The sequence below is a fragment of the Pinus tabuliformis genome, chromosome 6 (genome assembly GCF_031772625.1).
Source record: "Pinus tabuliformis cultivar Carrire ecotype Pingquan chromosome 6, CPIR1, whole genome shotgun sequence".
NCBI classification, from domain to species: domain Eukaryota; kingdom Viridiplantae; phylum Streptophyta; class Pinopsida; order Pinales; family Pinaceae; genus Pinus; species Pinus tabuliformis.
In genome coordinates, this window is record NC_142292.1 from 1053950349 (window position 1) to 1053963424 (window position 13076).

The 13076-nt window shown below is 36.7% G+C and overlaps 1 protein-coding gene across 4 annotated transcripts in view; it reads left to right on the forward strand.

Moving 5' to 3' along the window:
- Positions 1-13076, forward strand: part of LOC149262587 (uncharacterized) — a 331558-nt gene that overhangs the window by 278570 nt on the left and 39912 nt on the right. For 3 of the 4 annotated variants that reach the window (XR_016259169.1, XM_089424932.1, XM_089424928.1), the window contains 4 exons: positions 8347-8414; positions 8566-8634; positions 8753-8830; positions 8911-9006. Coding sequence is in view for 3 of the 4 variants with exons in the window: in XM_089424932.1 (XP_089281058.1) it covers positions 8347-8414; positions 8566-8634; positions 8753-8830; positions 8911-9006 (311 nt within the window). In the remaining variant the exon portion in view is untranslated. The remainder of the gene's footprint in view (positions 1-8346; positions 8415-8565; positions 8635-8752; positions 8831-8910; positions 9007-13076) is intronic. The other variant, XM_089424931.1, reaches the window with a different exon arrangement.

Below are 13076 nucleotides of genomic sequence, written 5' to 3' on the forward strand. Positions count from 1 at the left end.
ATATCAGTGTTTTCTTCATATTTATGTGCCAATGTGTTTATTTCATGTTGTTATTGCTTTATATGTTTAAAAATCTGAAAAAAATGAATATATTATGCATTTTTTATGCTTGTTGATATTTGCCGATATTTTCGCCGATATTGCCGATAAGATATTTTCTGGACCCTCGCCGATATTTTCCCGATACTGATATTATCAACACTGATTTCGTCATTCAGGGCTTTGGCCATTAAACAAGAAAAAAGAAGAAAAAAAATAAGATAGTCAAAGAAAAAAAAGAAAAAAAGAAAAGTACACATAAAGATTTAAAAAAAATATAATCTGATTTAATTTTTGAAGAAAAACGCTCATATATATAAAAGTGTTCTACATTTTTAAAAAGTGCATGATAAAGTTAAAAGGGAATCTTTCCAAATATCTTTAAAACTATACGCAAGAGAAGAAAGAGTAGATAAATATTATCTTGATTCTTCATTAAGTGGTTTACAAGCCCGTGGTTTTAACAACCCATGGTAATTGCCCATGGTATTTTCAAGGTAAAAGAAAAACAAAAAGAATACAAAAACTCTTTATGTGAATGATAAGTTTTACTTTTACGTAGAGAAAATTCACTGAATCAAAGGCACTTAAGTGGACATATATTTTATATTATACCCCAAAGAGGTGAATAGCCACATTTCACTAGGGTTGTAACATTTCAAAAGGAAGAAAAGGTTGAAATTTGTTATATAAAGTGGGTGTGTTGAAAAGGTGATTTAAGAAAAAGAAAAGGTTATAAAAATATATATATTTCATTATATATATATATTATTAAAAAAGAAAAATAATAAATAATAAAAATAAAATAAAATAAAGGGTTTATATTAAGAAAGAAAAAAGAAAAAGAAAAAAAAGGGCGATTACATAATACCTAAAGTCATCTCGACAAAACAAAATGGGATCAATTGTTGAAAAAAATGATGGAGCTCAATTCTAAAATGATGAAGGAAGAAAGGTTTTCTTATAATGTTCTTTCAGTTACACATCATAGAGTAATTACATTAAAAGGAAGTATCCAAGGAAGAGAAGTTAATGTCACCATCAGCCCAAGCAACAATAAAAATTATATCAACATCAACTATTAATTCCAACGCTAAGCATTGGTGTAAAGAAAAATATTTTTGACCAAAAAGAGTATAAAATTAGTGATCTACAAGTGACAATAGGTCATTATGAGTACATATCTCAATTTCATGTTGTAAGGACGGATAAAACGACTGACATCATACTCGGTCAACCCTAGTTTAAGGATTTGGGTACATTCATGTTAAACATAGAGAAACAAGTTTTGACGTTTCCTTATAAAGTGAAGATGGTCACGTTTCGACACATAACAAGTAAATCAAAATCAATAAAATCTTCATTAGAAGACCTTAAGGATATCTCAGACTTGATGTTTCAAGATAACGAAAAAACTATATCAAAAAAACAAAAAGAGCTTGAAAAAGTCATCTAGAACAAAGACAAAGAAATTTCGTGTCTCAGAGATCACCAAGAAAAGCTACTCGAACAAGTCAAGAAAGCTAAAGCATCAAAGAAGGAACCCAAGGAACATTTATTAGAACAAGAAGAAGACAAATTACTTTTAAAGAGCCTTAACCAAACATTAGTAGAACAAATCAAGTGTTTAGAAGACGAGAAGTGTGAAGGCCAAAATAAAGTTGACTTAGAGAATGAAGAATGCTTACGTCTCAAAAATCATAATCAAAATTTGCTTAAACAGATTAAAAGACTTAAGGATGAAAATAAATCATTGACGAATAGGTTCAAAGAACTTGTCGCAAAGGAAACATCAAAATCTCCAGATGTAGCAGTCCAAACTGAAGAAACAAACATCAATACCACTAACCTCGTAGTTCAGGCAAATCCAAACCCTATTGAAGTAAAAAAGTACTTAGAAGTTTTCGTTCAAATAGAGGATGCCCCAAATAAGGATTTAGTAGTTAAGTCAACAACAATAATGCCTGATGGAAATTAGGAAACTACAAACAACAAACTTATGTTCCGAAGAATACTGAAGTGAGCTCAATCCAGTCATACGATAAGTATTCACCACACAACTCCAAGGATCAGAAGATTTCCTAGAAGATTAATCTAGGATGGTCTGATCCGTTTTCATTACGACAATTTTGTCTATCGCTCAAAACATCATATCGTCTTGTATCAACAAAGATGAAAGCTCAGAAATAAGAAGATATGTTGATCAACAGAAAAGAACCGATCCTTCATCAGTAAGCTTTGAGGACAAAGCTTTTTGAAGGGGAAGGCAATGTAACAATCTAAATTTATATAGAAATAAACACAAATAATGTAAAAGACAACAAATAAGATTAATGATTAATTAGTTAGCAATTAATGAAAAGGTATGCCCCTAAGGACATAACCGTTAGTGAAAGGGTACTTACTTGGCTATATATACAGGATCCTTTCTCATTTGTATCATTCTACATCAATTCTTATACAATATATATTTTACAATTACTGTCCTATGATGGAAGTCTTTGTCTACGAAGAATTTTAAATATTTTTGCTGCATATACGACTTTTGGTTGTTACATCTTGTGCCCTAATTCTGCCATGTGCGGAGATTTCAGACAGTTGTTGGGCCCAAAAATTTCAGATTAGTTGCAGGGGCCGTAAATCAGAGTTTGGCCAGATTTGAAGAGCTTTGACTATCATTGACTTGGTTGAGAAAGGTTTGAAGGAGGGCTAACTTGGGTATTGTGGGAGGTCTTGGTTTTTGGGTCTTGGATTTCAAATTTTGATCTAATTCTATAAGAAGAGAAGTCGGTTGAGTTTCCCCCCTTGTGGGGTTTTGCCCTGACTCGGAGCCTATATCTTGTGTTCATTGTCTTTTGTGATCTTCATGTTTATGTTTTGGTAATTGTTTGATGAAGAAAACATAATAAAAGAAATAAGAAGCCAACAAACATTCAAAAGCAATTATCAAGTAAGAGAAATCAACTCTAATTTGCTAGCCTATTGGTTTCTCAACAAGGTGGTGTAACCATTCCACATAAGAAGCTACATTCCCACCAAGCACCAAGTCTAGTTTCCATTTGCCGGAAGATTCCACTCAAATTTCTCTCCCTCTCTTTCTACATACAAATTCTAAAAAATATCATGAAATTCTTGGTTCACTTTCATGAAATTTCATTATCAAATTTTGAACGATAAAGGTTAATTTTGCTGCTGTCCTAGCAACAACAAAATTAGCTAGGAAAAGTTGATTAAATTTGGCTTTTCTCGGTTGTTTTAGAGTAGAAATTTCCCTTTGTTTCTTCAAAATTTTCACATGGAATTTCCCATATTGTTTCTATTAATATTGTGGGTGTTACCAAAGTGTTTTGGGGCATCTTTCACTGTTTTTGTTCACTGATTTTTGCACATTCGCCGACATACAAGGGGAGGTGCTGCCGAATTTTCACCAATTTGGACCATCCGAGGCACCAGGAAGATACCAGGGACCATCCCTTTTGTAAATAAATTAAAAAAACTACTATTTCCCTTTATTCATAAGGGATACCCATCATAATAACAACCATTGTAATTTTGAGGGAGCTAGGGAAGTCCCCTAGGCATCCCATACTCCCTACCCAGCGAGGGGTCTTGTGTGTTTGGTACAAATTTTCAAGGTGTGCCTTTTGGATTAAAATTAACACATTGTTAAAATTGGCAACTAGGGCCAAATTCCATGTGGATCATCTTATTTACGACAGCTGATATTTTTCTTGGATTCCTCTCATGGAGAGGTGTAGGATTGATCTAAAGATCATCCAATTCCGATAAATATTCATGGAGATATGAATTTATTTGTGTTATGGGACAATTCGTCAAAGTCGGCCAGCAACCAAATAACCCCCACTTGTGCTCAACGTTTTAATATAAAAGGAGGTGACTTGATAGTCATTTAGACACACACTTCACTCTTGATTTCTCTCAACTTGTTTTGGGTTTTAGTGACAAGAGAAATTTAAGAGGATGAAGCCCTAAATGCAGGTCTAGAAGGAGACCCTATACACAGCTAAAGAAGGTAGTCTAATCGCAGTCCAAACGAGGAGACTTAGCCGCAGTCCAAGCAGGGAGATCTAGCACGGTGAAGGAGGCCTAACAGCTGACCCTAACACAGTCCTATCATGCCCTAGCTTATCATGCCCTAGCTAAATGCAGTCATGCTCTAATCCTATACACTGTTTTAGAAAGGTTTGAGACAGCCCTTAGACACAGCAAAAAGGATGCCCTAACTGCAGTCAGGCTCCTAGCCGCAGCAAAAGCAAGATCATTGAAGGGAGATCTATCCACAGTTAGGGGAGTTTCTATACGCAGCAAGATCCGCTGTCATGAGGAGGCCTTAAAGGAGCATAAGCCAGAGATCTAGGAAGAACCCTAGCCACAGTAAAATAGGCATTCACTCAGCTGAAGAAGGTCCTAATACGCTGTCCCCATTACGCTGGCCACTGGTCATGAAGAGAGCAGCCTAGTCCGCAATCTTCAAGGGTCCTCATCCGCTGTCATAATATCCACTGTAGTGAGATCTATACGCTGGCCTAATGATAGGAAATACTCAGTCACTCTCACGCTGTCCTTAATACTCTGGCCACAGTCAAGGAGGATGCATATGCTGCCTTCTATATGCTACTTGTATACTGCCCTAAGTCACTACAATGGAAACCTAGCAGCAGCAATGTTAAAAGGCTGTTGTTCTCAAGCCTGGATTACGTATGGTAGCATTTGTCTCCATATTGAGGGTGAAGCTGTTTGTTTGAACTTGAACTATAGCCTAGCTGCTCTGCTAGGCTGCAAGCCATAGCAAGCAGCTAAGGCTGGTATATGCAGCATAATAATGGTGCAGCATAGTGCAAAGTGAGTACAGCAGCATAATGATGTGATAGGTGGCAGCATGATGAAGGCAACATGGTGCAGCATGATGCAGCACAATGATACAGCATGGTAATGATGGGCATGGATGTATAGCAGCAGAAAGAATGTATTGCAGCAGCAGGATGATGATGTATTGTAGCATGCATTTGGGTGCAGCATAGTGCAATGAAGAGCTCAACAGGGTGCAGCATGAAGAGATGCAGTATAGTGATGATTGGGTGCAGCACAGTGTCAGGTACAGCATGATAATTGAGTGCAGCACAGTGATGGAGTCACCTTGGATCAGTGGAAGTAGTATGCCTTCTACTCAGCTCAGATCAACTGCCTCTTATGCTATCTTCTTAGAGAAGATCTCTGCTCTTCTTTAAATAAGTCAATATGTTGACTTCTGATGTATATGTACTATCTCTCTCTCTCTGCTGAACTATTGAAGAACATATAAGAAGAATTGATCAAGGGTTTCCCCACATTGGGGTTGGTCCTTGGCTAGTGCCTCATCTTGTGTCCTCTTGTCTTGGCTTGTCTTCTGCGATTTATGTTTATGTTCTATGTGCAATTTACTATGATGCTGATGTGATTGCTAATCTGGAATAGATAATGAGCTAAATGGAAAAATTGAAATAAATTGCTCTTAGCATAGAACATACCTAAAATTAACACCCATGCACTGCAAAACAATTAGATTAGATTGATTTTATTTTATAGATTAGATTTCATTTTTTCTAGATTCTATTTCTTACTGCAATAAGTAATGAATCTTTTCCATTGAGTTTTGTTATGCTCGCGGCCATTGCAAGTGAAAGCTTGATCCTTGGCATGATTTAGAGAAGACTCGTATTGGTTGAGTAGTTTAATAAGGAAAACCTCTTAACCATTTATCGTAAGTTTGGGGAAAGGACTTTTGACTTGTGAAATCAAGGGAATACTCATTGAAACTAAGCTTCTTCTTATCTCCAAGCAACTTTCACAATCCCATTCGAAGGATAAAGGTGAAAGAGGAAATGAACCCTAGAGTAGTTTTATTTTCCTGCAATCACAAGGGTCACATACCAACCTCTCCATTTTGTACTCACACTAATAATCCAAGTGAAAACTGAATTCAATAAAATAACTAGGAGCACATCTCAAAACATTTCGCGACAACATCTCTTGGGGCACGACTCCATTTACCCAGATTTACTTTTCAAGCAAACATTTACTTTTCTGGCACTGGTCTCTATTTAAAAATATTTGCTTATGAATGGTTTATTTATATGCTTGTAAGTTACATGCTGTTCATTTTATTCTTTTGCTAATCAAATTGAACTCCTAGATTAATCTATTTAACATTTTCTAATAGTTTCCTTAGCCTTATCTTTTCCCCTTAGGCTCTAGCCCTCTTAGCTTCGATAGGAGTTAGCCTAGATAGAGGAGTCAAGATTGAGTGACAACAACTCGATTCGAGACTTGCCCCCAAGGCCACACTTAGTGGATGAAAGATTTTCTCCACGTAACCCAAGGTGTGGATTAGGCGGCAACACGACCCTCTCCCAATCTAACACTGGTTGCGCAGAGAAGTGCTCTCCAGTGTAGTATGGAAGAGATGTGTTGTAATGTCATGATGCTCATTGATGGCCTCTTTTCCTTCCATGCCTTACTTCGATCTTTCTATTGCTGAACCTGGTCTGATAATCTGTATGTACTCCAAGAGAAGAAACCCTAAAATAGACCTTATTGTGACACGGTCTTCTATAAGTCTTGACAGAAATCTCGGCCTTAACTCGGCATTATTACAGCTGAAGACTACTCAAGGAATCAATACAAAGAAATCCATCCTCCTTCTGCTGCTAATCAATTAGGCAGTCTGTACTCATAGACACTTCATGAAGTCTTACCTCCAGGCTGGCAGAGGGAGGAGATCATATCATCATGGAGAATTGACAACAAACTTCTCTTAGTGATTGCTTTGCCTTTCACTCTTGCTTGTGCTTATCCTCACCTGAGCTCTGATACCATGTTAATTTTGTTAACATGTTCTTTGCATAGGTCAATTACTTCAATGTTCTATGATAGCCCAATTTACATTTCCATATCTTTCATTTGCAATCACATAAACCATTATAATATTGACAGTAGCTGAAAAAAGAACATAAACCATAAACGCGGAAGACAAGCCAAGACAAGAGAACACAAAATTTGGCTCAAGCCAGGGAAAAACCCCAAGATGGGAAAAACCCTTGATCAATCTTCATTATTATTAATATCAAGTGTTCAGCAGAGAAAGACAGAGAGAGAGTACAATCAAAGTCAAAATTGACTTGTCAATGTGATGATCAATGCCACTGTCCAGATGCCAAGGAAATAGCCCTATCAGTTCTGCACTTATGTCTTCTGACCTAATGAGTGGTCAACAATAGTCAACAATTAGATTCTGAAACTTGTTGAAAACAACGTGCTTGTCCATCTTACATCGTATTATCAATGGGTAACTCAATTATATCATTTATCCTTGTTTGAAGCAATATTTTTCACTCTGATATGGTAAAAGATACATTTTCTCTAGCTTGAAGAGTAAATTCATAGTGCTGACTTGTACTTCTGTTGTAGCTAATATTTATTTCAGATTTCAACATTCATTTTTTAGCTCCTAACCTTCTCTATATAGTGGTAATTGATTCCATAGCCTCTCGTTGAATTTTTTCAAGGCATCCAATCATTTGATTGCCATGAGTCTATATAACTACATATTGAGGTGTCTGTTGCTTGAAGTGAACTGTTTTGTGCATACAATGATATACTTTACAGGTTCATTACCATAGATTGAAATACCCCTGTGGCTTCAAGCAGCTGGCCTGAAGCAAAGGCTGGATTGTTCTAAGGTGACAATGGTGTGCTTCCAAATGGGCTTATCCCCATGGCACTGTAGTTTGAACTTTCACAAGGGTGCTAATTTGGGCTGTAATAGATACCTTTGCCAAAGAAAGAGAAAATGATGCCACCCCTCCCAAACCCTATGTTAGTGTTATATAATGATGCACTCCCTCTATTTGCATATCTGGTGTCTAGTGGTTTGGATTTTCATTGATAGATCTTTCTTTCTCTCTCTCTCTCTCTGTGTACACACACATGTATGTATGCCTATTAAAATTTTCATAATTTATTTATATTCGGTTCAGAAACTGGCTTGCTGGCCAGTTCTGGTTCAGCTTCAGACTGTCTATTGGTCAGTTCTGGTCCTGGTTGTTGTTTTTCATACTTTTGTATGTATTGACCAGTTCCTTGCTTTGACAAGTCATTTATGGATTATGCCTATATTGAATATTTTCAGTTTCTTCATTCTGCCATATGAGTTTTCTGCTATAGCTAATCTCTACATTTATTTCAGTGTGAATATTTCACATAGTTTTTGATAGTAATGAGCTCATTGTGAAGTATTTTAATCTTCAGATGACCCAGATCTACCTTCTCGGCGAGAGCATCGTGCATTCCTACGAGAACAAGTTACTTTTAAGCAGGTGAGGTATCTTGAGTGATTCTATATTTGGGTTTAGTATCCGAGTTATTGGAAGAATTAATAATCTGATTTAGACTTGGAATGTTCTAGGATTGAAATTTGAGATGGCTAACAAATTTTCATCTCTTTTGCTCTCTGTTTGTGCTTCACAGGCAATGCCTATTGGGAACTCATCAATATTGTCAAAAATCCATCAAACCTACAGAGTTGGCTACATAAAGGTGACATATTCTCCACTTAATTGCACTCTTAAATCAAATGCCTTCAATATTTTTGTTTTCAAGTAATGTTAAGAAATCCATGGTATGATTCCTCTTACACATAAATGCCGATTTTCAGGATGTCGTTTTACCACGAGTTTTGGATGAGGTTACTTTCACAACTATTAACTCAATTATACATTCAAATAATGCAGCAGTAAGTGCTTTTCTCCTGTGTTGTACTTTCACTGTTTTGTTTTCAAATTATTTTCTAAAAGAAAAAGTACGTTTTTGTAGGTCATGTCTGCACTCAAAGAAGACGGTGCTTTCATGCATGAGATGTTTGTAAGGTTGAAGTCACCTGACATTACAAATCAAGCAAAGAAGGACTTGGTAACTTTTCTTTACATTGTCAAAAGATATTGGTATTTATAGATCTTTCGAATTATTCATTTTAGGTTTCATTAATTATAACTTCCTAAAGGTTCTAGTTCTTGAATCTAAACTTGCAGATTTTGTTTTTGTAGGTTCCTCTCCATCACATAGCCTTAGATACATATACTACGATTTACAAACACAAATGTATTTGCATAATTTACAAAAACACATGTATTTTGCATATGTACATAGAGATTCCATATTGCATATATCTATTCTTGTAAGTATACATGCACATCCACATGCACATGTACTTGATATATGCAAATGTATATGCTTGTATGTATCTAAGATTCTATACTAGAACAATGAGGTGGTGATGTTCTGTGCCCATATGTAAATTCTCTTTCCTATTGATTAAAGATAAAATAAACTGATGTGCTTTGTTACATGTACAAGGTATTGTTTAGGTGCTAGTCAAACAAAAACCTATTTTTAATAAGGGTAGATGTCATATGCATATCTTGAAATTTGTGGTGTTGCCCCGTTATCACTTTTATGGTGACACATTTTTCAGGACTGATGGCATTTCTCTTTAGAAGAATTATGATGCAATATAAGCTGAAAAAATCCTGAAGCCGTATTGTCAATGTGGCATAGCTGAAGTGAATAAGAGTTTCACAATGAAAGTATGCATAGCTAACTAGTTAATTGCAAGAATATGACTGATGTTTTGTATGACAGTGATCACCATGATTATGTAGTATATATTATGAGAGAGAATGATATAATGATGAAAAAATGGCTTCCTTATTTTCTCTTATATAGATTAGTGAGCAATTAGTTCCAGCTCATAGGGAGGTGCCGTTTGTTGGTGTTATGATGTCCTTGATGGCAACTCACTGAGATGACAGATCATAGTGCAGCAGGTCAATAGCAAAGAATTAATGACTAGAGAGAGGTATACGCAGGTTCACCATTGACCAAGCCGCGTATACACGCAGGTTCATTGTATACAAAGTCATGTATTCAAACAAGGTATACGCAGGTTCACCATTGACCAAGTCGCGTATACATGCAGCTTCACTATATACAAAGAAGCGTATAATGTACACACGCACTTTCACAGAAGGAAAGGCGCGTACATGTTGGAAAACTAAGTTTTGGTCTATGGTATTTTGGTATTGGTTTATGGTATTTGGTCCGAGATATTGACCCCAGGTATTGGGTCCAAGGTATTGGTCATACGTGGTTATGGACTATGGTATTGAGAGAGGCCTAAACCTATATAAGGAGGAGAAGATCATTAGGCCAAGGAGTGCAAGTGTGCAAGTATTGAATATCTGATGAAGTGTGAGATACAGTATGCTGGTTATGGGTTTGTGATGCTTTGTTTGATCTGAACCAAGGATGCACCTATGTGGATGATGATGAATGATGGATCAAGATCATAAGGCTTGGAATGTATTCTCATTATGTGGTTTGATCATGGATAGACTAGATCTGAATTATTAACCCATGTTTTATTGTATAAATGTTATGATATGGGTATGACCGATGTCTGGAATAGCTGCAAAGTTATGAGTAAATATTTGCAGATCTGTACGCTGGTTGTCTTTGGTAAAAGCGCGTATACACGTTGGTTTGGTTCGTCAGAGTAGCATATACATTATGAGATATGATATTTGAAGTTGCGGTTGGATCTGGTTGTTGTTGTAGAGTTCTGTGTTCTGGTGACTTTGTTTTGTTGACAGGGTTTTAGTGATTCAGTGTTGGGTGACTCAGAGATTGATGATACAGGTGATGATTGATTTTGTGCTTCAATGTTGTTGATGGGTCCAATATGAAAATTGGATGAAATGTGCCCTTTAGATTATGGTGTTGTGCTTTAGGAGTATTTAGTATGAAAATTTATGAAACGTGGTCCCTGGAGGAAGAGAGAAGGTCTTAGCCTTCTATAGGTCGGTGCCTATGTATTGGTAAACATATCGGCCAATACAAGAGCCAGGGGGTTGGAGCTCCCTTCCAGTAGCAGCTGGAAAACGAGTGAAAGTTGGAGCCTTCAGTAAGCCAGTGCCTACGTACTAGTAAACATATCGGCTAGTACAAGAGCTAGGGGGTTGTAGTGCCCTTCCAGTAGTAGCTGGAGAACGAGAGAAGGTTGTAGGCTTCTGCAGGTGGGTGCCTGCGTACTAGTATGAGTCTGCGCCAGTACAAGATTGTAAACAAATTTTTCTTATATTAAAGGAAGACAATCGCAGGTGGTTTTTGTCCCGAATTGGGTTTCCACCTTATATCATGGTGTCCATGTGTGTTTCTTATGTGTGATGATCTGTTCTGTTTTTACTGCACCTGGTTGCTGTTTATATGGTTAATGAAGTTCTGATGCACTGATTAAAGATCAACATATGATGAATTAACTGAATCATAAGTTTATTGGATATATGCTAGTTGCATTAAACACAGTTGCGTGTACACGCGGGTTCCCTTCACTGAAGTAGCGTATATGAATCTGATTATGGAAATGAAATTTTTTTTTATTTGCTAATACTGATTCACCCCCCCCTCTCAGCATTATTTCCAACAATTGGTATCAAAGCAGGTCCTTTGGTAGAAGCTTGATCGCTTGAAGGAGATCCATAGAACAATGGGAAAGAAAGCGCGTCAGAAGAAGAAGACAGCTCAAAGGAACAAGGACAACTTGCCATTAGGTGGAAGCAAGTATTCAGATTCTGAATCACCTCAGATTGAAGATGAACAAGCAAATGAAGCATCAGATAGAATCGTAGATCAACAAGATCTATTTAACAAAAGGGAGAGTGCCCTCAAAGAAGAAGTTATCAGCTTAAAAGCTCAGCTGGAGTGTGTCTTCAGAGTATGTCAAATGCTACAGGAGCAGAATGAAGAACAATAAAATAAGATTCTCAAACTAAGGCAACAAGTGGAAGAAGGAAGAAAGTCTGAAGAAATCTTGAAGAGGCAATATCTGGAAAAGGAAGAACAACATCAGGTTGAGGTAAATATCTTGAAAGGTAAATTAGAAGAAAAAGATAAACTATTACGATTTCAAGACTGTACTAAGATTTTGGATGATATTCTTAGTGGTCAAAGGTTGCCTGCTATCAAATCTGGTCTTGGTTTTTATGAATCTGTTGAAGGTGAGGCAAGGAACTTTAATGCAAAATCTGAATTACTCAACAACGAGATGAGAGGTCAACCCCATCAACAACCAAGGAAAGCAAATGTTCAAAGAAAATCCTTTACTCCAAACTGTGGAAGTGATAGATGATTATTTCCTCCGATGAATAATGTTGAATGTTTTATATGTCATAATTTTGGGCATGTTGCAGCGAGATGCAGAAGTAGAATGGTTCAAGACTATCACACAGAAAGATCATCACGTTCCAGGTACTTTAGGGGATATTGTTTTGTTTGCAATATGTTTGGTCACAAATTTGTTGACTGCTATAGAAGGAATATGAAACATGTAAGATGTTATGCATGTAACAAGCTTGGACATATAGCAAAGGAATTCAGGAGAAGATTTTGGGCACCATACCAAAATGAGAAAACATCATCACAGTTGAAGACATGGAAGAAGAAGTACAGTGAGAAAGATGTGGCATGACAGACTCAGAGGGAGCTAAAAGTGTGGAACCTCAGTGTTCTAAATCTCATACGCAAGTTTCATGAAGACAAGTCGCGTGTATACGCGAGTTCGAAGCTGCACAGTCATGTATATGTTAGTTTGAGGAAAAGCAGTGGGACAGACTCAGGAAAAAGGGTCTGATATGGTTCAGCCAATTATTTTCTATGTTTGATGATGATTACAATCTGCTGATGATGTGTGGAAATGTGCTGTTATTTAGAAGTGCTTGATGTATATCTGATTGATGATGATGCCTTGATACTTCTTGCTGATATATGCATGATCAGATCTGACAGTGAACAGATGGAACAGGTTCAGGGGGAGCATATGCTTCGAATAATTCATTGTTGGCATTATGGTTGGAAGTCTTTGGTGATGATGCTTATGTGGCTAAATGATACATCTTGCTACTTATTGTTGGTTGGAGAAGAGAATG